Genomic DNA, 26,501 nt, shown 5'->3' on the forward strand with positions numbered 1-26,501 from the left:
TAAGCAGGCACTGATAAATATTGCTATAAGTTTCTTTGCAATAACAGAATATATTTCTCAGTGTTGTGATTGAAAATCAGCTAATTTGAATTGCCTGTTGAATTTTTATTATTTAAAAGTTTAAAATGTTGTTTGAAATATTTTATATCTATATGCTGAGAGAATAGGGTTCCTTGATTATACTGGAAGTTGGGGCAATTTCTCTCTCTCTCTCTCTCTCTCTCTCTCTCTCTCTCTCTCTCTCTCTCTCTCTCTCTCTCTCTCTCTCTTTCTCTCTCTCTCTCTCTCTCTCTCCCTCTCTCTCCCTCCCCCTTCTCTCTCCTTACCCTTCTCTCTCTATATACCATTTATTATAGATTTTACGTTGGATGTGACGTTTGTAATAATTGGTTTCATGGTGAATGTGTTGGTATTACCAAGAAAATGAGCAAAAAGATGACTGAATTCATTTGTGAAGTGTGTAAAAAAAGAGGAGACCAAAAACAAGAAGAGGTCTATTGCATATGTAGACAGCCTTATGATGAGTCTCAGTAAGTGTTAATTCTCTCCTTTATTTTTCTTCTTCCTTTTGTTTTAGTTTATTCTCTTGTGTTATATTGTCCATTTTCTTCGCAAATGTTTGAAGCTGTTAGCATACTAAAAATAAGAAAAAAAATTGAAAAATAAATTTTTCAATGCATAGATATTGAAAAATACATTTTTTCCCCTCCCCCTACATTTTTGTGAATTGACGCCAGTGTAAATAAGATGAATAATTCATGACTTAATTGTTACGACATTAATAAGGACAATAACGTATGTTAATTAAAGTGTTTTATGTGAGGAGTAAACGAGAATTGACTGTGTTATCTATAAAAAATTGTTAGGGTTGTTACTTACAATATTTTAATGATCTATGGGCTTAAATAAATACAAATTAAGGAGATATAAAACATTTCTTCCATGAATGCCTTTGTAAGTGTAAGCTGGAACTCTGCCTGGTAAACTGACTCAAATCTTCTTCTATTAGGCAAATAGACTGATGAAAATTTATGACGTTAGATCAATGAGAGAAGATCAGTCTCTGTCGGTAAGAAAAACAAAAAATGAAGTAATTTAACAGCAATGTTACCCGTATCAGTAAATATAACCAGCCAGTCGTTAAAAGTCAATTGCCCCCTCCTCTCAAAATTTGATATATCAACGCTTCCGCTCTACAGGAGGAGTTGAAATTATTAGTTTTTGGTTTTAGTTAATAAAGTAGCTTCTAGTATATCAAAAATAAATTTTTTCTGAAAATTCTGTTATCACATAAAAATCTGTGAAATTTTTCGTGTTTTGAAACGAATACAATTTTCAACTTTAATGTTTCAACACAGACTTTGAAACGTTGTGACACATGAATCTGGAGCATAATTCGATGAAATCTGGCACAATGAACAAAATTGTGCAATTTTGAGTGAAAGCATAGCCGGTGTGACACCAACATAAAATCGAAACGAAATAAGATCTATTTAAAGCGGGTATTTATTTGTTTATTTTAATGCTTAGTGATAAAATTTGGCGCAAACATTTTACATGTACTCAGCCAGTTTTAGATGTTTTAGTTCTTGCCTTGACACAGATGAATGCTATCTACATTTGTGTCAAGCTATGGAACAAAATTTGTCGATTAGGCAAAAATAATTATTTGAGTTTCTCAATTGTTTCTCTCAAATTCTGAAACAGTAATGTTCCAAATTTCAATGGGAATTTAAAGCTATTCAGTTGTTCGAAAATTTTAATCTAGGCTAGAATGTGTTGGATTTTATGGGTAATACAGGACTTTTTTTTTTTTTGAAGATAAACTCTTTACTGCTCCTGGCTGAATGTCGAGTTTTTACTTTCGGTTTGTTTTATATGCTATCTCTGAAATGCCAATTTTCTCTTTTTAGTAATTATGCAGAAAAAGCAATGGGTTTTTCGTAAATATCTATGAAAACAAAATCCCTTTACGCCACTGAAATATTTGAAAAGCTCTCTCTCATTTTTAAACGCAAACCCCAGGTTTTGGACCGTTTCTTTGAAGGGTAGATTTTTTTTTTGTATTTATCTGATGCCGAAAATTAAAGTAATTACTCTATTTCATGTAATTGAGTTTCCAGATTTGCTGGGTTGTTGAATTTCAAGTACACGTCAAATTTAGGTGGAATTAAATTGCAATTGGTAAAGACAGTGTATTGTTTTGAAGTTTGATATACTGCGTTTCTTCTTAGCTTCATATGCTTTTGATGTTAGCATCAAGACTTGCAATAGTAATTGATGTGTTTAGGGTCGCATCAATAATATATGTTGTGGGGGCGAGCGGGGGGCCGAGTGTGGAAAAAAAATCTGTCAGAAATCTTTAAATACTTCAAAAGTTAGCATTTTCATGTTATTTTATATTTTGGGGATGGGGGTTAACTTGGACCTTCCTTAGGTGTCCGCTTGCCTATGGATAATATACAATGTGCATATGAAATGTCCCTAAATAGCCCCATTATGCAATGTCATTTTTTAGGTTGCAGGAATGATAATCCAAAGTATGAAGTCAAAAATCCATAAATATTTGGTAAATTTTTACCAAATCATATTATTGACTTACAAATAAAGTGAATATACCATTCGATGCCTTTGAATTTTAGCCCCCCCTCTAAAATAAATTTTAGTCCCCCCCTCAATATATGTCAATTCAGGATATATGTTTGCACATTTGGGGGTGGGGGTTAGGTTAGGTTAGAGGGGGGGAGGCTAAATCTCATTTCCGACAAAAATGATTATTATATTTGTAATCAGCATAAAAAAAGGCATAGAATAGTATATTCACTTTATTTGTTACTCAATAATATGATTTGGTAAAAATTTACCAAATTTCTAATAGAAATTAGGCCTTTAAATATATCAAAATTTTATATGTTCATTCGGTGTAAAAATTCAGGAAATTATAATGCAAGATTCCCATCCGCTTTCTCTCTGTATTTCTGTGCCTACTTTGAGCTCTTTCCGGAGGAGTTTGGATATTGCGAATGGATTTTTAATTTTCAATGAATAATGTTGATTTTTAATAAGCGCCTGATAAATATAATTATTCACGACTTTAAGTTTACGCTTCGTTAGATTTATCAAAAAAGTCGGATTTTCATGCTCATTTCAAATGTATCAATTTCATTAAGTTTAGTCTTACCATTTAAAGTTTAGGAGTCTGAAAATTTGTTTTATTTTCGATAAAAGGGGAAACACCTCCTAAAAGTTATAGAATACTAATGAAAATCACACATCCAGATTCAGCATATCAGAGAATCCTACTAGAGAAGTTTCAGGCTCCTATCTCTGAAAATGTGGAATTTTGTTTTTTTTTGCCAGAAGAAAGATCACAGATCCGTTTTTTTTTTTTTTCAGAGGTAGTAGCATTGATCCAATGATCCTAGAATATCGGAAGATGGCTCGTTTGAACGGAAATTGAAACTTCTATTGTCTTTTTTAAGTGACCAAAAAGATTGGAGGGCAACTGGGCCTCCTCCCAAGCCCATTTTTCCCCAAAATGGTCCGATCAAAAAGCAATTTTACAGGAACGGGAGATTCTTAGCGAGAATGAGACTGTCTGGAGGAAAGTTGACGCAGGGGGGGGGGGGGGGAGGGGTACACTTTACGTTGGATGGAATTTCCACGGAGGAGTTTCCCGTGAGGGGGAGGGGTATATTTCAAAAAGGCTGAGCCAGATTTACCGGCATTATTTGAAAAACGATTAGAAATTATTCCATATATGAAGGGATTCCCCCTTCTTAATACTTTATTCTTTACGCTAAAGTTTGACTGTTGACAAAAATTGAAACAGGGTGGCCGTTTAATTAAAATAGGAAGCTTTTTTAAAAGTTCTAACAGCTTTAGCGTAAAGAGCAAGGCATTGAGGAGGGTGCTACCCTTCATATCCGGAATAAATCCGCCAAAATCAATATACAAATTTTGTTTTAATTTTCCATGTACGGTGAGCCAAATTCGAACCTGCATTAGTTAAAAAACGTTCAGAAATCAAATTTTTTAAAAAATCAAGTTTTTTTTACTGAAAGTAAGGAGCGACATTAAAACTTAAAACAAACATAAATTATTTGGTATATCAAAGGGACTGTCCCCTCCTCAATTTCTCGCTCTTTACGCTAGTTTTGTTTGTTTTAAAAAGTAGAGTTGTGACAAAAAGTCAAACTTTTGCGTAAAGAGGGAGGCGTTGAGGAGGGGACAGCCCTCATCAAAGGGGCTGTCCCCTCCTCAACTCCTCCCTCTTTACGCTAGTTTTGTTTGTTTTAAAAAGTAGAGTTGTGACAAAAAGTCAAACTTTAGCGTAAAGAGGGAGGCGTTGAGGAGGGGACAGCCCTCATCAATGGGGCTCTCCCCTCCTCAAGTTCTCGCTCTTTAAGCTAGTTTTGTTTTTTTTAAAAAGTAGAGTTGTGACAAAAAGTCAAAATTTATCGTTAAGAGGGAGGCGTTGAGGAGGGGACAGCTATCATCAAAGGGGCTGTCCCCTTCTCAATTTCTCGCTCTTTACGTTAGTTTTGTTTGTTTTAAAAAGTAGAGTTGTGACAAAAAGTCAAAATTTATCGTAAAGAGGGAGGCGTTGAGGAGGGGACAGCCCTTTTATATACGGAATAATTTCTGTTATTTTTAAGTTTTAATGTTGCTGCTTACTTTCTGTTAAAAAAGATCTAGTTTTTTTTTTAATCACATTCAGACTTTAGCCTGTGATTAATGTCACTTACGGCCCATTAAGAAGCGAAAGTGACGGAGCCAATAAAACAGACAAAAGAGAGAACTCGTGAAGGCACATTTTAAAATAGATTTCATTTTCTTCTTCCTAAAAACAAGAAGACAAATTCCTTCCTAAAAGACAAGAAGCGAGCATACACATAGTGGGACTCCCCACATTCATCAAATGTATATCTGAATGGGTCCATCTTCTTGGGACAAATTGAATGGCCTGAAATATTTTTCAGGTCTATGAAAAGGTCTATTCTTTTTTCCAAGGTTTAGCTGTTATAAGTCAAGATTTTGAACTTTTAGGTTGGTTTTTGTCTGTTGTTCATTTATTCTAGACATTAGTTTACAAGAAAAATAGATGAACAAATGTTAAATAGTCAAATTCAAAGAAGTACCTCTACGCCCAAATAAACTGTGGAATTGAATGACAAAACAAGATAGCGAATATACCGAATTTGTTAGGCTTTTTCGTTTCTATGGTTACCAGTACTGACAAATTATTTGTATTTTCAAACAGTTCGTGGTAACGAACTGTAAGTAAGGAGCGACCCGGCTCAATGGTAACCGAAACTCTAGAAAACGGGTTTTTGATACCAATAGATATATCAAAAGAATCAAATTTCAATGCTGATTTAAAATATATATTTTTCATCAAGTTTAGTGCTACCCATCAAAAGTTACGCGCCTGAGAAAATTTGCCTGATTTTCGAAATAAGGGGGATAAACCCTCTAAAAGTTATAGGACCTTAATGAAATGCCGACAATCAGATTCAGAGTATCAGAGAACCCTACGGTAGAGTTTTAAAGCTCCTATCTGCAAAAATGTGGAATTTCACATTTTTTGCCGGAAGAAACATTACGTATGTGTGTTTATTTGTTTGTTTGTTTGTTTGTTTTTTTCCCCAGGGTTGATTGTCTTAAAACAGTAGTCCTAGAAAATTGTAAGAGGTTTCTTTCGAACAAACATTAAAATCCATGGTTCCCATTTTAAGAGACAAAATAAATTTGAGGGCAACTAGGCCCCCTCCCACGCTTATTTTTTACCAAAGTCACCCAATCAAAATTGTGAGATAGCTACTTTGTTCAGCATGGTCAAAAATATGATAAATATGTCTTTTAAGATGACTTAATCTCCCGAAGTTCCCAGAGAGAGGGCTAATATTTATGAACTTTACCCAATGTTAACATATAGTATTGGTTATTGGGAAGTATACAGAAGTTTTCAGGAGGTTTTTTTCTGGTAGTGGGAGGGAAGGGTGGGTCGGTGGTTATGTTGGAGGATCTGTTCATGAAGGAAGTTTTCATGGGGAAGGGAAATTGCCATGAAGGGGGCGCCGGACTTGCCAGCATTATTTAATGGTTATTGGGAACTATAAAACCATTTTCAGGAAGGATTTGTTCTGGAGGGGGGGCTAGAGGAGGGGGTTAGTCTGGAGAATATTTCCGTGGAGGATGTTTCTTTGGGGTAAGGGACATTTCTATGAAGGGGGCGCCGGATTTCCAAGCATTATTTAAAAAACGATCAGAAATTAAATAAAAAAAAGAAGAAGTTTTTTTCAACTGAAATGTAAGAAGGAATATTAGAACTTAAAACGAACAGAAATTATAACGTATGTGAGGGGGTTCTCCCCCAAGTCAATACCTCGCTCTTTGCACTACAGTTTTTTTTTAGTGCTTTCAAAAGAGCTATATATTCTAGTTAAACGGCCTTTTTTATTTAGGGGGTTGTGAATCAAATTTTTTTTTTAACTTTTAACGTAAAGAGTATTGTATTGACTTAGGTGAGAACCCCCTCATGTACGTAATAACATAGACGTAATAAAAAAAAACAATAAAAAAACAAGCGATACGGCTCAATAGTAATCCAAACTTTTAAAACGGAATTTTGATGTCAATAAATGTATCAAAAGAATGTGTTTATAATGCTGATTCTAAATATATAAATTTTATTAAGTTTAGTATTACTCATCAAAGGCTACGAGCCTGAGAAAATTTACCCGATTTTTTGAAAGAGGGGGGAAACATCCCTACAAGTGAAAGAATTTTAATGAAAATCACACCGTCAGATTCAGCGTATCAGAAAACCCTATTACATAGGTTTCAAGCTCATATCTGCAAAAATCTGCAACTTTGTATGTTTTACCAGAAGAAAAATATACGAATATAGAAGTTAGTTACGTAAGTTAATTTGTAAATTACGTCATAAACAAATTTAGAGACATCAATTTAGAAAAACAAAAGTAAAATTTTGATGCAAATTTTGTTTACTTATTCAATGACGGTGAGCCAAAATAAAAGCTGCATTAACTAAAAAATGATCAAAAATTAAATAAAAAAAAACAAATTTTTTAGACTGAAAGTAAGGAGCTACATTAAAACTTAAGACGAACAGAAATTATTCCGTATATGAAAGGGGATGTCCCCTCCTCAACGCCTCGCTGTTTACGCTAAAGTTTGACTCTGTATCACAACTTTATTTTTTAAAACAATAAAAAAAAAATCAGCGTAAAGAGCGAGGCGTTGAGGAGGGGACAGCCGCTTTCATATACGGAATAATTTCTGTTCGTTTTAAGTTTTAATGTCGCTCCTTACTTTCAGTTTAAAAAACTTGTTTTTTTTATTTAATAACAAACCTAAGCCCATATGGGGTAGCAGGGAAAGACAGAGTATAGAGTTTAGAGTCTAAAAAATAAAAAAAAAAGAACCTAGTGTATTAGAGGTGTGTTTGGAATTGATACTCTTGAGATCAGTACTATTGCTTTCGAAATTTTACAGAAATGCGTGTTATCATGTCTGTATGTTCATCAGCCTATGCAAAAACTTAATTTTTTTTATACAAGAAAAATGTCTTTATCTTGAGTAAAGAGATGCTTCATGAAGAAAATTGTCAAGAAGATAAAACGAGAATATTTCCTGTAATTTTTTCAGTGGCTGAAAATAACCTTGTTTTTTTTGTTTTTTTTTATTTTGTCATGCATAGCCAGTGTGATCTTAGCAATTATTTAGAAGCTTCATTTGATCCCTTTCCTGGACATGAAATTCAGTGTCACTTTATCCTTTTAAAAGGAGTTTGTAAATTTAGCAACTTGGTCACTCAGTTGTACAAGTGTATGAAAACTGATTAACTTAAGCTATTTATTTCTCAAATCATAGAAAACAATTTTTTCTCATTTTAGGTTTTACATTTGCTGTGATAAATGTCAGGAATGGTTCCATGGTCGATGTATTGGCATATTAGCTAACGAAGCCTCATCCATTGATGAGTATAATTGTCCAAACTTTGATCCCGAATCTCTTATCAACAGAGCCAATTTCAAGTGTTTAACCGCTTATGATTATGAACTAGTAACGAAACTTTTGAAGCAACTAATTGTAAGTTTTGTTTTCCACAGACTGACACGTGATTACAAGTTGAATAAGGCGAAAAATTAGGGGTTTTCTACTATGATAAGTCTTAAAGAAGCATTACAATTTTTTTTTTTTCAGGGATTTTAAAGTAATCATACTAGTACTACTTCTGACAACTCATTGCAGCTCCAAAATGACAGAGGCTAATGTAGCTTGGCACAATCCCCCTTCTATGTCAATGATTAGTTTCTCTAAATCAAGTTCAATTCTGCGATTATAAAGGTCCGAACAGTACAAAATTCGGTTATCAAAAGAATGTATCTCGTGTTAGTACACCATATATGGGCATAGAGTCCCTAGGGAGAAAGATTGCGTAATCGGTCAATAACCTCTTTTTCCAAGGTCAATTTATTTGTTGTTTCTATGTGCAATTCCCCCTTCGTGAATCAATACAGTCCCCCGCCGATTATGTAAATAAATTTATCAGGTTAGGGGCAATGTATTGAACTAGTACTCGAGGGGGAAGTGAATTAACGAGAACTTGATTTACATAATCGCTAGGGGAATGTATTGATTTACGAAAGGGGAATTAAGAAACAAACATGGCTTCTTTGTTGTTCGGCATAGAGTCCCTCGGGGAGATGGATTTCTGAGAAATTGATTGCATAATCGCTAGGGGAATGTATTGATTTACGAAAGGAGAATTAAGAAACAAACATGGCTTCTTTGTTGTTTGGTTAGCCTAACCTGAGAAATTGATTTACATAATCGCTAGGGAAATGTATTGATTCACGAAAGGGGAATTAAGAAACAAACATGGCTTCATTGTTGTTTGGCTAACCTAACCTGAGAAATTGATTTACATAATCGGCGGGAAAATTATTGATTCACGAAGGGGAATTAAGAAACAAACATGGCTTCATTGATCTTTAGACTAACCTAACCTGAGAACTTGATTTACATAATCGGCGGGGGAATTATTGGTTCACGAAGGGGGAATTGAGAAACAAACAAGGCTTCTTTGATCTTTAGGCTAACCTAACCTGAGAACTTGATTTACATAATCGCTAGGGGAATTATTGATTTACGAAAAGGGGAATAAAGAAACAAGTATGGCTTCTTTGATCTTAGGTCTGAGGGATAAACGTTCTTTAGGTCAGAGAGAAAAATGAATATTCTATTTTTAAATAGGGCTTCATTGATCTTTAGTGTCAGGAATTAGAAATGACATCACTTGTTATCTTGGAATTATGCGGGAGTCTAAAGAGATAAAAATTCTATTTTTAAATACGGCTTCACTGATCTTTAAGTCGGAGAGATAAATTGATATTCTAACGAAACCTTAACAGTGTAGCTAGGAACATTTATGAGATGAAGAGATTAACGCGGGAAAAGGGTTTCCTATAAATTTCAAATGTGACAGCGCAGGGATGCCAAAACAATAGGAACACGCAGAAATTACTTTTAGGGGATTATTTGGGCGAAACCGTTTTAAACATTTTAGGGAATTATTTCGGCGAAACAGTTAGAGATATTATAAAAGATGATTATAGAAGATGTTTTAGAAGAGGTTTTGAGTGTGGTCGTTATAATACACAAGTTCTATTTAAACAGTGGTGTGATGTCCTATACCCCAACCCCAAAGGGCCCCGATCCCCCTACCCCGACCCCGAAGGAAGCCCCTGGCCAAATAGCTTAGAGTCTTAGCTTAGAGTTTTTGTTAAAGTTGAAGTTTAGTTTAGTAATAGTTAAGAGTTTAGAGTTTTAGCATAGAGTCTTAGCTTAGTTTTCGTTTAGTTTAGTTTTAGCTAAGAGTTTAGAGTTTTTTATCCTAGAGTCTTAGCTTACAGTTTTTTTTAGATTTATAGTTTAGTTTAGTTTTAGTTAAGAGTTTAGAGTTTTAGATTATATTATTATATTAGAGTTTTAGTTAGAGTTAAAGTTTAGTTAAGTTTTATTTAATATTTTCGAGTTTTACCATATAGTCTTAGCTTAGAGTTATAGTTAGAGTTGAAGTTTAGTTAAGTTTTAGTTAAGAGTTTCGAGTTTTAGCTTAGAGTCTTACCTTAGAGTTGTTGTTAGAGTTCTAGTTTAGTTTTAGTTAAGAGTTTAGAGTTTTACCTTAGAGTCTTAGCTTAGAGTTTTAGTTAGAGTTCTAGTTTAGTTTAGTTATAGCTAAGAATTTAGAGTTTTAGCTTAGAGTTATAGCTTAGAGTTCTAGTTAAAGTTCTAGTTTAGTAAAGTTATAGTTAAGAGTTTAGAGTTTTACCTTAGAGTCATAGCTTAGAGTTTTAGTTAGAGTTCTAGTTCAGTTTAGTTTTAGTTAAGAGTTTAGAGTTTTAGCTTAGAGTCTTAGCTTATAGTTTGTGTTAGAGTTCTAGTTTAGTTTAGTTATAGTTAAGAGTCTCGAGTTTTTAGCTTAGAGTCTTAGCTTAGAGTTTCTGTTAGAGTTCTAGTTTAGTTTAGTTCTAGTTAAGAGTTTAGAGTTTTATATTAGAGTCTTAGCTTATAGTTTGTGTTAGAGTTCTAGTTTAGTTTAGTAATATCTAGGAGTTTAGAGTTTTAGCTTGGAGTTTTTGTTAGAGTTCTAGTTCAGTTTTAGTTAAGAGTTTAGGGTTTTAACTTAGGGTCTTAGCTTAGAGTTTTAGTTAGAGTTCTAGTGTAGTTTAGTTATATATAAGTATTTAGAGTTTTAGCTTATAATCATAGCTTAGAGTTTTAGTTAAAGTTATAGTTTAGTAAAGTTATAGTTAAGAGTTTAGAGTTTTACCTTAGATTCATAGCTTAGAGTTTTAGCTAGAGCTCTAGTTCAGTTTAGTTTTAGTTAAGAGTTTAGAATTTTAGCTTAGAGTCTTAGCTTATAGTTTGTGTTAGAGTTCTAGTTTATTTTATTTTTAGTTAAGATTCTCGAGTTTTTAGCTTAGAGTCTTAGCTTAGAGTTTCTGTTAGAGTTCTAGTTTAGTTTACTTCTAGTTAAGAGTTTAGAGTTTTAGCTTAGAGTCTTAGCTTATAGTTTTTGTTAGAGTTCTAGTTTATATTAGTAATAGTCAAGATTTTAGAGTTTTAGCTTAGAGTCTTAGCTTAGAGTTTTCGTTAGAGTTCTACTTTAATTTAGTTATAGTTAAGAGTTTAGTGTTTTACCATAGAGACTTAGCTTAGAGTTTTAGTTTAGTTTAGTTTTAGTTAAGAGTTTAGAGTTTTAGCTTAGAGTCTTATCTTAGAGTTTTTATTAGAGTTCTAGTTTAGTTTAGTTTTAGTTAAGAGTTTAAAATTTTTAGCTTAGAGTCTTAGTTTAGAGTTTTTTGTTGAAGTTCTAGTTTAGTTTAAGTTTTAGCTTAGACTTAGAGTTTTAATTAGAGTTCTAGTTTAGTTTAGTTTTAGTTAAGAGTTTAGAGTTTTAGCTTAGAGTCTTAGCTAAGAGTTTTTGTTAGAGTTCTTGTTTGTTTTAGTTTCAGTCAAGAGTTTAGAGTTTTAGTTTAGAGTCTTATCTTATAGTTTTTGCTAGATCTCTAGTTTATTTTAGGTACATTTATTATTTTTGAGTTTTAACTTATAGAATTTTATTAGAGTTTTAGTTTAGTTTAGTTTTACTTAAGAGTTTAGAGTTTTAGCTTAGAGTCTCAGCTTAGAGTTTTCGTTAGAGTTCTAGTTTAGTTTAGTTATAGTTAAGAGTCTGGTGTTTTACCCTAGAGACATAGCTTAGAGTTTTAGTTTAGTTTAGTTTTACTTAAGAGTTTAGAGTTTTAGCTTAGAGTCTTATCTCAGAGTTTTTATTAGAGTTCTAGTTTAGTTTAGTTTTAGTTAAGAGTTTAGAGTTTTTAGCTTAGAGTCTTAGTTTAGAGTTTTTTGTTGAAGTTCTAGTTTAGTTTAGAGTTTTAGCTTAGACTTAGAGTTTCAATCAGAGCTATAGTTTCGTTTAGTTTTAGTTAAGAGTTTAGAGTTTTTAGCTTAGAGTCTTTGCTTAGTTTTATTTAGAGTTCTAGTTTAATTTAGTTTTAGCTAGGAGTTTAGAGTTTTAGCTTAGAGTCTTAGTTTAGAGTTTTTGTTAGAGTTAAATTTTAGTTTAGTTACAGTTAAGAATTTAGATTTTTAGCTTAGAGTCATAGCTTAGAGTTTTACTTAAAGTTATAGTTTGGTCAAGTTTTAGTTAAGAGTTTTGAGTTTTAGCTGAGTCTTAGCTTAGAGTTTTTGTTAGATTTCTATTTTATTTTAGTTTTATTTAATATTTTAGATTTTTTAGATTATATTCTTAGATTAGAGTTTTTGTTGAATTTCTAGTTTAGTTTAGTTTTAGTTAATAGTTTAGAGTTTTAGCTTAGAGTCTTAGATTAGAGTTTTTGTTAGAGTTGAAGTTTAGTTTAGTAATAGTTAAGAGTTTAGAGTTTTATCTTAGAGTCTTAGCTTAGAGTTTTTGTTAGAGTTCTAGTTTAGTTTAGATATAGTTAAGCTGTTTGGAGTTTTACCTTCGAGACTTAGCTTAGAGTTTTAGTTTAGTTTAGTTTTAGTTAAGAATCTCGAGTTTTTAGCTTAGAGTCGTAGCTTAGAGTATTTGTTAGAGTTCTAGTTTAGTATAGCTATAGTTAAGAGTTTAATGTTTTACTTTAGAGATTTAGCCTCGAGTTTTAGTTTAGTTTAGTTTTACTTAAGAGTTTAGAGTTTTATCTTAGATTCTTATCTTAGAGTTTTATTAGAGTTCTAGTTTAGTTTAGTTTTAGTTAAGAGTTTAGAGTTTTTAGCTTAGAGTCTTAGTTTAGAGTTTTTTGTTGAAGTTCTAGTTTAGTTTAGAGTTTTAGCTTAGACGTAGAGTTTTAATTAGAGTTCTAGTTTAGTTTAGTTTTAGTTAAGAGTTTAGAGTTTTAGCTTAGAGTCTTAGCTTAGAGTTTTTGTTAGAGTTCTAGTTTGGTTTAGTTTTAGTTAAGAGTTTTAGCTTAGAGTCTTAGCTTAGAGTTTTTGCTAGAGCTCTAGTTTAGTTTAGTTATAGTTAAGAGTTTGGAGTTTTACCTTAGAGACTTAGCTTAGAGTTTTAGTTTAGTTTAGTTTTACTTAAGAGTTTAGAGTTTTAGCTTAGAGTCTCAGCTTAAAGTTTTTGTTAGAGTTCTAGTTAAGAGTCTGGTGTTTTACCCTAGAGACATAGCTTAGAGTTTTAGTTTAGTTTAGTTTTATTTAAGAGTTTAGAGTTTTAGCTTAGAGTACTATCTCAGAGTTTTTATTAGAGTTCTAGTTTAGCTTAGTTTTAGCTAAGAGTATAGAGTTTTTAGCTTAGAGTCATAGTTTAGAGTTTTTTGTTGAAGTTTTAGTTTAGTTTAGAGTTTTAGCTTAGACTTAGATTTTCAATCTTAGCTCTAGCTTAGTTTAGGTTGAGTAAAGAGTTTAGATTTTTTATATTTGATTCTTATATTAGTTATATTTATAGTTATAGTTTAATTTAGTTTTATATAAGAGTTTATAGTTTTATCTTATAGTCTTAGTTTATAGTTTTTTCTTGAGTTAAGTTTTATTTTAGTTAAAGTTAAGAATTTAGATTTTTAGCTTAGAGTCATAGCTTAGAGTTTTACTTAAAGTTATAGTTTGGTTAAGTTTTAGTTAAGAGTTTTAAGTTTTAGCTGAGTCTTAGCTTAGAGTTTTTGTTTGAGTTCTATTTTTTTTTAGTTTTATTTTAGTTTTTAGAGTTTTTATCTTAGAGTCTTAGCTTAGAGTTTTTGTTGTTGTTCTAGTTTAGTTTAGTTTTAGTTAATAGTTTAGAGTTTTAGCTTAGAGTCTTAGCTTAGAGTTTTTGTTAGAGTTGAAGTTTGGTTTAGTAATAGTTAAGAGTTAGAGTTTTAGCTTAGAGTCTTAGCTTAGAGTTTTTGTTAGAGTTCTAGTTTAGTTTAGATATAGTTAAGCGTTTGGAGTTTTACCTTCGAGACTTAGCTTAGAGTTTTAGTTTAGTTTAGTTTTAGTTAAGAGTTTAGAGTTTTTATCTTAGAGTCTTAGTATAGAGTTTTGTTAGAGTTCTAGTCTAGTTTAGTTTTAGTTAAGAGTTTAGAGTTTTACCATAGAGTCATAGATTAGAGTTATAGTTATTGTTGAAGTTTAGTTTAGTTATAGTTAAGAATTTAGAGTTTTAGCTTAGAGTCATATCTTAGAGTTTTAATTAAAGTTGTAGTTTAGTTAAGTTTTAGTTAAGTTTAGAGTTTTAGCTTAGAGTCTTACCTTAGAGTTTTTGTTAGAGTTCGAGTTTAGTTTAGTTTTAGTTAAGAGTTTAGAGTTTTAGCTTAGAGTCTTAGTTTAGAGTCTTAGTTAAAGTTATAGTTTAGCAAAGTTATAGTTAGGATTTTAGTGTCTTTAGCTTAGAGTCTTAGCTTAAAGTTTTAGTTAGAGTTATAGTTGACCTTTGTTTTAGTTAAGAGTCTAGAGTTTTGTATTAGAGTCTTAGCTTATAGTTTGTGTTAGAGTTCTAGTTTAGTTTACTTCTAGTTAAGAGTTTAGAGTTTTAACTTAGTCTTAGCTTAGAGTTTCTGTTATAGTTCTAGTTTAGTTTACTTATAATTAAGAGTTTGGAGTTTTATATATTAGTGTTTTTATTAGAGTTCTAGTTTAGTTTAGTTTTAGTTCAGAGTTTAGAGTTTTTAGCTTAGTGTCTTAGTTTGGAGTTTTTTGTTGAAGTTCCAGTTTAGTTTAGAGTTTTAGCTTAGACTTAGAGTTTTAATTAGATTTCCAGTCTAGTTTAGTTTTAGTTAAGAGTTTAGAGTTTTACCTTAGACTCTTATCTTAGAGTTTTTGTTAGAGTTCTAGTTTAGTGTAGTTATGGTTAAGAGTTTAGTGTTTTAACTTTTAGTCATAGCTTAGATTTTTTGTTATAGTTCTAGTTTAGTTTATCTTTAGTTAGGAATTTGGAGTTTTACATTATATACTTGTCTTAAGTATTTTAGTTTAGTTTAGTTTTACTTAAGAGTTTAGAGTTTTAGCTTAGAGTCTCAGCTTAGAGTTTTTGTTAGAGTTCTAGTTTAGTTTAGTTTTAGTTAAGAGTTTAGTGTTTTTAGCTTAGAGTCTTAGTTTAGAGTTTATGTTGAAGTTCTAGTTTAGTTTAGTTTAGAGTTTTTGCTTAGACATAGAGTTTTAATTAGAGTTCTAGTTTAGTTTAATTTTAGTTCAGAGTTTAAAGTTTTTAGCTTAGAGTCTTTCAGTCATGATTCATTCCCCGAACGAGTAACACCTTAGGCGCTCCGTGCCTGCGGTAGTTTTGGCTGAAGAGTGAAATAGCTTGTGAGATTAATGTTTTGAATTGATGAAAGAAAATTTTTTGGTGTGTGATTATTGCTTTGAACTGAAGAATTGCATGGAGTAAAAGAGGATTGGATTTGAGTCATTATAAACAGAGCCTTTGATTACCGACGTTGGAAAAGGTGTTTGCCGTGCCAAACGGCTAAAAGCACTGCACGCTAGCAACATCGTGGATAAACAATCGTTGCCGGCTGAGGTAAGACTATTTGTCCATTTTTTTTAATTGCTGCTTATTCATGAGGCGAAATAAAAGAAACCGTAAAGAAGTCTCATTCGAAGAGGATCAAAATGATTATTCGTCATCTTCACCTAAGGAGGGAGAAACTTTGTCAATTTCGACGCTGGCTCGGAGCTTTTCTGAAATTCTAACTATAGTGAAAGACAATGGAAAAAAGCTTGACGGTATCACGGACCAGTTCAAATCTCTGGAAACCCGGGTCAAATCGCTTGAGGAAGCGCTATCTGGCCAATCGCAGCAATTTTCGACGATCCAGACCCATGTGGCGGCTACTGAGAATGAAATAATAAATGTAAAATCACAGATTAGTGTTGTTACAGCTAAGTCAGTGTTTCTCCGTGAAGAAAATAATCAGTTGAAAAATCGGTTAATGCATTGCGAGTATAGAATGAATGAGAAAAATATAGTGGTTTGGAATGTACCTTGCGATAATAAAGAGGAAGCTAAAGCGATTTTCAAAACTGTTTGTGAAGAAGGACTAGGTGTAAACGAGACCCCAGAATTTGCTGTTACAGAAGTGAAAAAAGAGCGTAGATATTTTAAAGTTACTGTTCGGTCTAAAGAAGAAAAAATAACGATTCTGAAACAGAGTAAAAAGGAAAGACTATTTGCGGTCATAAAGATATTTATCTTAGTGATGATGCTCCGACGGCAGTGAGAGATATTAGAAAACGGCTAATTGAAAAAAGATCAAAGCTTGCTGATTGTGGTATTCAAGCTATGGGTAACAAAATCGGTTCCACCTCTCCTTGGTTTTGATCGGCCAAATGGCCTGCGTGTTTCTTTCTCCGTGAATGACGTGATTCCTGAATTGTCAGTGCCGATAAATCCTCGAGGTGGGCCTATGCAATGCTAGGCAGGTTGTCATATTTATATTTATATTAATTATTTTAGTTTAATATGGTTTTGAGTTATTATTTTGTTGTGCTTTTACTTCTTTGTGTTTTTTTTTGTGATAGCATATTGGTATGAAGTAATGTTGTCTCGTGTTTTTTTATCTTTCTTTTTTTAAAAAGATGTTGTGGATGGAATAATGTAAAAAAAAACAAAATGAGAAAAAGTATTAATTGTGTATAATGTATAGCGCGGTGCGGAGCGTGCCGGGTTGTGATTGGAGTTCTTATGGATTGGTCTTGGCTTTCAGTGATACTAGGCCTGGAAACAGTAGTAGTGTTTTTTGGTTTTGATGAAGATATTTATGTTTCTAAATTAAAAGTTGCGCAGATTAGTCGTACTGAGGGAAAACGACTTGGAATGGAGATTACTTTTTTTTTGTTTTGGTTTTTTAATTGTTATTTTTTATTATGGTTTGCTGGTCTTTTGGGGCATGGTGTGGTTTCTCTTAAAGTGGGGTTAATATTTGATAATGGATAGAGATAATCGTGAAATTCAATCATCAAGGTTAAAAGAATTTGAGCGGAATTCTCTTTCATTTCAGTCAATTTTTCAAACTATTGTAGCTGGTGATGATGAAGATACTTCTAGTAATTTTGATATCCCAAAAAATCAATATATATTTATGAATGAGCTGGTAAGAAAAAATGTAAATACAAGTAGGATGTCGTTTTGGAATTGCCGGGGTTGGAGGACTGCGCAGGATGTGATTGAAACTTTTTTGTCGGATTCAGATACAGATATATTAGGCCTATGTGAAACTTTTTTAGATGATTTTTCAATTGAAAATATACATGTAAAAGATTACCAATTTTTTCACATCGGTCGGAAAAGACAAAAACAAGGGGGTCTAGGTGTTTTGATTAAAAATTGCATACCAGCACGTATAAGGATTGATTTTTTGCCAATGAATATTGAAATGATTTTTGAATCTTGTGTAGTTGAATGCTCTTTTCCAAAAAATCGGAAGCTTTTAATTGCAGTTATTTACCGTACTCCGTCATCCAGCAATATAGAATTTAAAAATCATTTTGAAAGTATGTTGGATAAATTAGCTAGTCTTAATACTCCTTATTTAGTTATGGGTGATTTTAATATTGATTTAATGAAACTCCTATCTGCAGATCAGAATAGAATAGATAGAAATATTTTGCAGTTTTGTTAGGTTATTGGTTAGGTTAGCCTACGTACGCGCGCGTACGTAGGCTAACCTAACATAACCTAACTTAACCTAACCTAACTTGATCTAACCTAACCTAACCATACTTGCCGGAAAATCCCCCCATGTCAACTTTGTACCAGTTAGATTAGGTTAGCTTATCATGAGCGCACATGATAAGCTAACCTAATCTAACCTAACTTAAACGTGGAGAAACCTAAGCTCTAACCTAACCTAACCTAATCTAACCTATGGTTTTGGTATTTCTATGCAATATTGTGTAATTTTGTGGTTATGCTAGTTTAGACTAAACTTCAACTCTAACTAAATCTCTAAGCTATGAATCTAGGCTAAACCTCTAAGCTAAAATTCTTAACTAAAGCTAAACTAAACAATAACTCTAACTAAAACTCTAAGCTAAGACTCTAAGCTAAAACTATACACTCTTAACTGTAACTAAACTGAACGAAACTTCAACTCTAAATAAAACTCTAATCTAAAACTTTAAGGTAAAACTCAAAACTCATAACTAAAACTAAACTAAACTAGAACTCTAAATAGAACTCTAAGCTAAGACTTTAAGGAAAACTCTAAACTCTTAACTGAAACTAAACTAAGCTAGAACTCTAACTAAAACTCTAAGCTAAGACTCCAAGCTAAAACTCTAAACCCTTAACTATAACTAAACTTCAACAATATTGTGTAATTTTGTGGTTATGCTAGTTTAGACTAAACTTCAACTCTAACTAAATCTCTAATCTAAGATTCTAGGCTAAACCTCTAAGCTATAACTCTTAACTATAACTAAACTAAACAATAACTCTAACTAAAACTCTAAGCTAAGACTCTAAGCTAAAACTATAAACTCTTAACTATAACTAAACTACACGAAACTACAACCCTAACTATAACTCTAATCAAAAACTTTAAGGTAGAACTCAAAACTCATAGCTAAAACTAAACTAGAACTAGAACTCTAAATAAAACTCTAAGCTAAGACTTTAAGGTAAAACACTAAACTCTTAACTAAAACTAAACTATGCTAGAACTGTAACTAAAACTCTGAGCTAAGACTCCAAGCTAAAACTCTAAACCTTTAACTATAACTAAACTAAACTTCAACTCTAATTAAACCTCTAATCTAAGACAACAATTTCGAACTCTAAACTATTAACTAAACTAAACTAGAGCTTCAACAACTCTATAGAATGACTATATGGCAGAACTCTAAAATAATAACTAAAACCAAAAAATACAATAAATCTATTCGAAACTCTATGATTTAAATATCTGATTAAAACTCTACTTCTTAACTATGACTTAACTAAACGTCAACTACAACAAAAATGCTAAGATATGATTCTATGATAAGACTCTAAACTCTTAACTAAGCTAAATTAGAACTCTAACAAAAACTCTAAACTATGACTCTAAGCTAAAAAATCTATATTATTAACTATAACTAAACTTAACTTCATCTCTTACCATAACTCTAAGCTAAGACTCTAAGCTAAAACTCGGAACTCTTAACTAAAACTAAACTAAACTAAAACTCTAACAAAAACTCTAAGCTAGGACTCTAAGCTAAAACTATAAACTCTTAACTAAAAATAAACTAAACTAGAGCTTCAACAAAAACTCTAAGCTAAGACTCTAAGCTAAAAACTCTAAAGTCTTAACTAAAACTAAACTAAACTAGAACTCTAACAAAAACTCTAAGCTAAGACTCTAAGCTAAAAATATAAACTCTTAACTAAAACTAAACTAAACTAGAACTCTAACTAAAAATATAATCTATGACTCTAAGGTAAAACACCAAACTCTTAACTAAAACTAAACTAAACTAAAACTCTAACAAAAACTCTAAGCTAAGACTCTAAGCTAAAAAACTCTAAACTCTTAACTAAAACTAAACTAAACTATAACTCTAAGCTAAGACTCTAAGCAATGACTCTAAGGTAAAACACCAAACTCTTAACTAAAACTACCCTAAACTAGAACTCTAACAAAAACTCTAAGCTAAGACTCTATGCTAAAAAACTCTAAACTCTTAACTAAAACTAAACTTAACTAAAACTAAACTAAAATTAAAATTTAATCTAAGTCTCGAATTTAAAACTACAAACGATGAACCATATATAAACCAAACTACAACTATAACAAACATTCTAAGCTAAGACTCTAAGATAAAACTCTCAACTCTGAACTATAAATAAACTAAAATACAACTCTCAAAAAAAATATAAGCAAATACTATAAGTTAAAAATCTAAACTATTAAATAAAACTAAATTAAACTAGAACTTCAACAAAAACTCTAAGCTAAGACTCTAAGCTAAGAACTCTAAACTCTTAACTAAAACTAAAATAAACTAGAACTCTAGCAAAAACTCTAAGTTAAAACTCTAAGCTAAAATTCTAAACTCATAACTAAAACTAAACTAAACTAGAACTCTAACTAAAACTCTAAGCTAAGACTCTAAGGTAAAACACTAAACTCTTAACTAAAAGTAAACTAAACTAGAACTCTAACTTAAACTCAATGGTAAAACATCAAGTTCTTACCTAAAATTAAACTAAACTAGAACTCTAACAAAAACTCTAAGCTAAGACTCTGAGGTAAAACTCTAAACTCTTAACTAAAACTAAACTAAACTAGAACTCTAACAAAAACTCTAAGCTAAGACTTAGCTAAAACTTGAAACTCTTAACTAAAACTTAACCAAACTGTAACTTTAAGTAAAACTCTAAGCTATGACTGTAAGCTAAAGATCTAAATTCTTAACTTTAACTAAACTAAACTTTAACTCTAACTAAAACTCTAAGCTAAGACTCTATGGTAAAACTCTAAACTATTAGCTAAAACTAAATTAAACTGGAACTCTAAATAAAACTAAGCAAAGACTCTAAGCCAAAAACTTTAAACCCTTAACGAAAACTAAACCAGACTAGAACTCTAATTGAAACTCTAAGTCTAAGCTAAAACTCTTAACTAAAACTAAAATAAACTAGAACTCTAACAAAAACTCTAAGCTGAGACTCTAAGCTAAAACTCTAAACTCTTAAGTAAAACTAAACTAAACTAAAACTCTAAGCTAAGTCTCTAAGGTAAAACTCCAAATTCTTAACTGTAACTAAACTAAACTAGAACTCTAAAAAAAAATATAAACTAATACTCTAAGATAAAACTCTAAACTATTAAATAAAACTAAACTAAACTAGAACTCTAACAAAAACTCTAATCTAAGACTCTAAGCTAAAACTCTAAACTCTTAACTAAAACTAAACTAAACTAGAACTCTAATTAAAACTCTAAGTCTAAGCTAAAACTCTAAACTAAACTAGAACTTCAACAAAAAACTCTAAACTAAGACACTAAGCTAAAAACTCTAAACTCTTAACTAAAACTAAACTAAACTAGAACTCTAATAAAAACACTAAGATATAAAACTCTAAACTCTTAACTAGAAGTAAACTAAACTAGAACTCTAACAGAAACTCTAAGCTAAGACTCTAATTTAAAACTAAAGACTCTTACCTATAACTAAACTAAACTAGAACTCTAACACAAATTATAAGCTAAAACCCTAAGCTAAAACTCTAAACTCTTAAATAAAACTAAACTCAACTAGAAATATAACTAAAACTATAAGCTAAGACTCTAAGCTAAAAACACTAAACTCCTAACTAAAACTTTGCTAAACTATAACTTTAACTAAGACTCTAAGCTAAGACTCTATGCTAAAACTCTAAACTCTTAACTAAAACTAAACTAAACTAGAACTCTAACAAAAACTCTAAGCTAAGACTCTAAGCTAAAACTCTAAACTCTTAACTAAAACTTAACTAAACTAAAACTTTAAGTAAAACTCTAAGCTATGACTCTAAGCTAAAACTCTAAATTCTTAACTATAACTAAACTAAACTTCAACTCTAACTAGAACTCTAAGCTAAGACTCTATGGTAAAACTCTAAACTCTTAACTAAAACAAAACTAGACTAGCACTCTAACAAAAACTCTATGCTAAGACTCTAAGCTAAAAACTCTAAACTCTTAACTAAAACTAAACTAAACTAAAACTCTAAGCTAAGTCTCGAAGGTAAAACTCCAAACGCTTAACTATATCTAAACTAAACTAGAACTCTAACTGAAACTCAATGGTAAAACATCAAATTCTTAACTAAAATTAAACTAAACTAGAACTCTAACAAAAACTCTAAGCTAAGACTCTGAGGTAAAACTCTAAACTCTTAACTAACACTAAACTAAACTAGAACTCTAACAAAAACTCTAAGCTAAGACTTAGCTAAAACTCGAAACTCTTAACTAAAACTTAACCAAACTATAACTTTAAGTAAAACTCTAAGCTATGACTCTAAGTTAAAGATCTAAATTCTTAACTGTAACTAAACTAAACTTTAACTCTAACTAAAACTCTAAGCTAAGACTCTATGGTAAAACTCTAAATTCTTAGCTAAAACTAAATTAAACTAGAACTCTAAATAAAATTAAGCAAAGACTCTAAGCTAAAAACTTTAAACTCTGAACTAAAACTAAACTAAACTAGAACTCTAATTAAAACTCTATGTCTAAGCAAAAACTCTAAACTAAACTAAACTAGAACTTCAACAAAAACTCTAAACTAAGACTCTAAGCTAAAAACACTAAACTCTTAACTAAAACTAAACTAAACTAGAACTCTAACAAAAACTCTAAGCTGAGACTCTAAGCTAAAACTCTAAACTCTTAAGTAAAACTAAACTAAAACACTTAAGCTAAGTCTCTAAGGCAAAACTCCAAACTCTTAACTATAAATAAACTAAACTAGAACTCTAACAAAAACTATAAGCTAAAACTCTAAGATAAAACTCTAAACTATTAACTAAAACTAAACCAAATTAGAACTCTAACAAAAAACTCTAAGCTAAGACTCTAAGCTGAAACTCTAAACTCTTAACTAAAACTAAACTAAACTAGAACTCTAGTTAAAACTCTAAGTCTAAGCTAAAACTCTAAACTAAACTAGAACTTCAACAAAAAACTCCAAACTAAGACTCTAAGCTAAAAACTCTAAACTCTTAACTAAAACTAAACTAAACTAGAACTCTAATAAAAACACTAAGATATAAAACTCTAAACTCTTAACTAGAAGTAAACTAAACTAGAACTCTAACACAAACTATAAGCTAAGACTCTAAGCTAAAACTCTAAACTCTTAACTAAAACTAAACTTAACTAGAACTCTAACACAAACTATAAGCTAAGACTCTAAGCTAAAACTCTAAACTCTTAACTAAAACTAAACTTAACTAGAACTCTAACTAAAACTCTAAGCTAAGACTCTAAGCTAAAAACACTAAACTCTTAACTATAACTTTGCTAAACTATAACTTTAACTAAGACTCTAAACTATGACTCTAAGCTAAAACTCTGAACTCTTAACTAAAACTAAACTAAACTCGAACTCTAAAAAAAACTCTAAGGTAAGACTCTAAGCTAAAACTCTAAACTTAACTAAAACTTAACTAAACTACAACTTTAATTAAAACTCTAAGCTATGACTCTAAGCTAAAACTCTAAATTCTTAACTATAACTAAACTAAACTTCAACACTAACTAGAACTCTAAGCTATGACTCTATGGTAAAACTCTAAACTCTTAACTAAAACTAAACTAGACTAGAACTCTAACAAAAACTCTAAGCTAAGGCTCTAAGCTAAAAACTCTAAACTCATAACTAAAACTAAACTAGAACTCAAATCTCTTTTTCGTAGGTAGCACTCCGCCAGTGTAACTGAACATATACGGAGATAGAACTCTAATAAAAACTCTGGGCTAGGACTATTAGATAAAAACTCAAAGCTATTATCTAAAACAAAACTAAGCATACAATCAAGCAAAAACTTCTTGATAAGACACTAAACTAAAAATCAAAACTCTAAACTAAAAAAAAGCTAAACTAGAAATTCAAAAAAAACTATAATCTAATAATCTAATATAAAAACTCTAAAATCTTAACTAAAACTAAAATAAAATAGAACTCTAACAAAAACTCTAATCTAAGACTCAGCTAAAACTCAAAACTCTTAACTAAAACTTGAACAAACTATAACTTTAAGTAAAACTCTAAGCTATGACTCTAAGCTAAAAATCTAAATTCTTAACTGTAACTAAAATAAAATTCAACTCTAAAAAAAACTCTAAACTAAGACTCTAAGCTAAAACTATAAATTCTTAGATAAAACTAAATTAAACTATAACTATAAATAAAACTAAGCAAAGACTCTAAGATAAAAACTCTAAACTCTTAACTAAAACTACACGAAACTATAGCTCTAATTGAAACTCTAAGTCTAAGCTAAAACTCTAAACTAAACTAGAACTTCAACAAAAAACTCTAAACTAAGACTCTAAGCTAAAAACTCTATACTCTTAACTAAAACTAAACTAAACTAGAACTCTAATAAAAACTCTAAGATAAGACTCTAAGCTAAAACTCTAAACTATTAACTAAAACTAAACTAAACTAAAACTCTAAGCTATGTCTATAAGGTAAAACACCAGACTCTTAACTATAACTAAACTAAACTAGAACTCTAACAAAAACTTTAAGCTGAGACTCTAAGCTAAAACTCTAAACTCTTAAGTAAAACTAAACTATACTAAAACTCTAAGCTAAGTCTCTAAGGTAAAACTCCAAACTCTTAACTATAACTAAACTAAACTAGAGCTCTAGCAAAAACTCTAAGCTAAGACTCTAAGCTAAAACTCTAAACTCTTGACTAAAACTAAACCAAACTAGAACTCTAACAAAAACTCTAAGCTAAGACTCTAAGCTAAAACTCTAAACTCTTAACTAAAACTAAACTAAACTAGAACTCTAATTAAAACTCTAAAACTCAAACTCTAAACTAAACTAGAACTTCAAGAAAAAACTCTAAACTAAGACTCTAAGCTAAAAATTCTAAACTCTTAACTAAAACTAAACTAAACTAGAACTCTAATAAAAACTCTAAGATAATACTCTAAAGCTAAAACTCTAAACTCTTAACTAAAACTAAACTAAACTAAAACTCTAAGCTAAGTCTCTAAGGTAAAACACCAAACTCTTAACTATAACTAAACTAAACTAGAACTCTAACAAAAACTCTAAGCTAGGACTCTAAGCTAAAACTCTAAACTCTTAACTATTACTAATATAAACTAGAACTCTAACAAAAACTATAAGCTAAGACTCTAAGCTAAAACTCTAAACTCATAACTAGAAGTAAACTAAACTAGAACTCTAACAGAAACTCTAAGCTAAGACTCTAATCTAAAAATTCGAGACTCTTAACTAAAACTGAAATATACTAGAACTCTAACATAAACTATAAGCTAGGCTCTAAGCTAAAATTCTAAACTCTTAACTAAAACTAAACTGAACTAGAACTCTAGCTATAATTCTAAGCTACGACTCTAAGGTAAAACTCTAAACTCTTAACTATAACTTTACTAAACTATAACTTTAACTAAAACCCTAAGCTATGACTCTATGCTAAAACTACAAATACTTAGCTATAACTAAACTAAACTAGAACTCTAATTAAAACTCTAAGCTAAAACCCTAAGGTAAAACTCTAAACTCTTAACTAAAACTAAACTAGAACTCTAACAAAAACTCTAAGCAAAGACTCTAAGCTAAAACTCTAAACTCTTAACTATTACTAAACTAAACTAGAACTCTAACAAAAACTATAAGCTAAGACTCTAAGCTGAAACTCTAAACTCTTAACTAGAAGTAAACTAAACTAGAACTCTAACAGAAACTCTAAGCTAAGACTCTAAGCTAAAAACTCAGAGACTCTTAACTTTAACTAAACTAAACTAGAACTCTAACACAAACTGTAAGCTAAGACTAATCTAAAACTCTAAAATCTTAACTAAAACTAAACTTAACTAGAACTCTAAATAAAACTCTAAGATATGACTCTAAGCTAAAACTCTAAATTCATAACTATAACTTTACTAAACTATAAGTATAACTAATACTATAATATATGACTAAGATCAAAATCTAAATTATTAGATATAAATAAACTAAACTAGAAATCTAAGCTAAGACTCTAAGCTAAGACTCTAAGCTAAAACTCTAAACTCTTAACTAAAACTAAACTAGAAGTATAATAAAAACTCTAAGGTAAGACTCTAAGCTAAAACTCGAAACTCTTAACTAAAACTTAACTAAACTTCAACTCTAACTAGAACTCTAAGCTAAGAATATATTTTAAAACTATAAACTATTAGATAAGAATAAACTAAACTTTAACTCTAGCAAAGAATATAAGATAATACTATAATCTAAAACTCTGCTAAATTTACCAAAACTAAACTAAACTAGTATTATAGAAAAAACTATAAACACGTACTATATAGTAAAAAACTCTAAACTATTAAATAAAAATAAACAAAACAAAAATTATAAGCTTAGTATCTAAGCTAAAACCCTAAATTATTAAATATAACTAAACTTAGCTACAACTCTAACAAAAACTCTAAGCGAAGAATCTAAGCTATTTGGCCGGGGGCTTCCTTCGGGGTCGGGGGATCAGGGCCCTTTGGGGTTGGGATATAGGACCTCACAACACTGTTTAAATAGAACTTGTGTATTATAACGACCACACTCAAAACCTCTTCTAAAACATCTTCTAAAATCACTTTTTATAATGTCTCTAACTGTTTCGCCGAAATAATTCCCTAAAATGTTTAAAACGGTTTCGCCCAAATAATCCCCTAAAAGTAATTTCTGCGTGTTTCTATTTTTTTAGCATCCCTGCACTGTCACATTTGAAATTTATAGGAAACCCTTTTCCC

The 26,501-nt window shown here is 30.8% G+C and overlaps 1 protein-coding gene across 1 annotated transcript in view; it reads left to right on the top strand.

The window, feature by feature from the left end:
• LOC148954476 (uncharacterized) overlaps positions 1-26,501 on the top strand; it is a 641,124-nt gene that overhangs the window by 588,729 nt on the left and 25,894 nt on the right. Inside the window, exons 10-11 of the mRNA XM_089086283.1 lie at positions 357-530; positions 7,923-8,118. Of these exons, the coding sequence (XP_088942409.1) occupies positions 357-530; positions 7,923-8,118 (370 nt within the window). The remainder of the gene's footprint in view (positions 1-356; positions 531-7,922; positions 8,119-26,501) is intronic.

The sequence above is a fragment of the Artemia sp. Qi Xiang Cuo genome, chromosome 3 (genome assembly GCF_049724085.1).
Source record: "Artemia sp. Qi Xiang Cuo chromosome 3, ASM4972408v1, whole genome shotgun sequence".
NCBI classification, from domain to species: Eukaryota; Metazoa; Arthropoda; class Branchiopoda; order Anostraca; family Artemiidae; genus Artemia; species Artemia sp. Qi Xiang Cuo.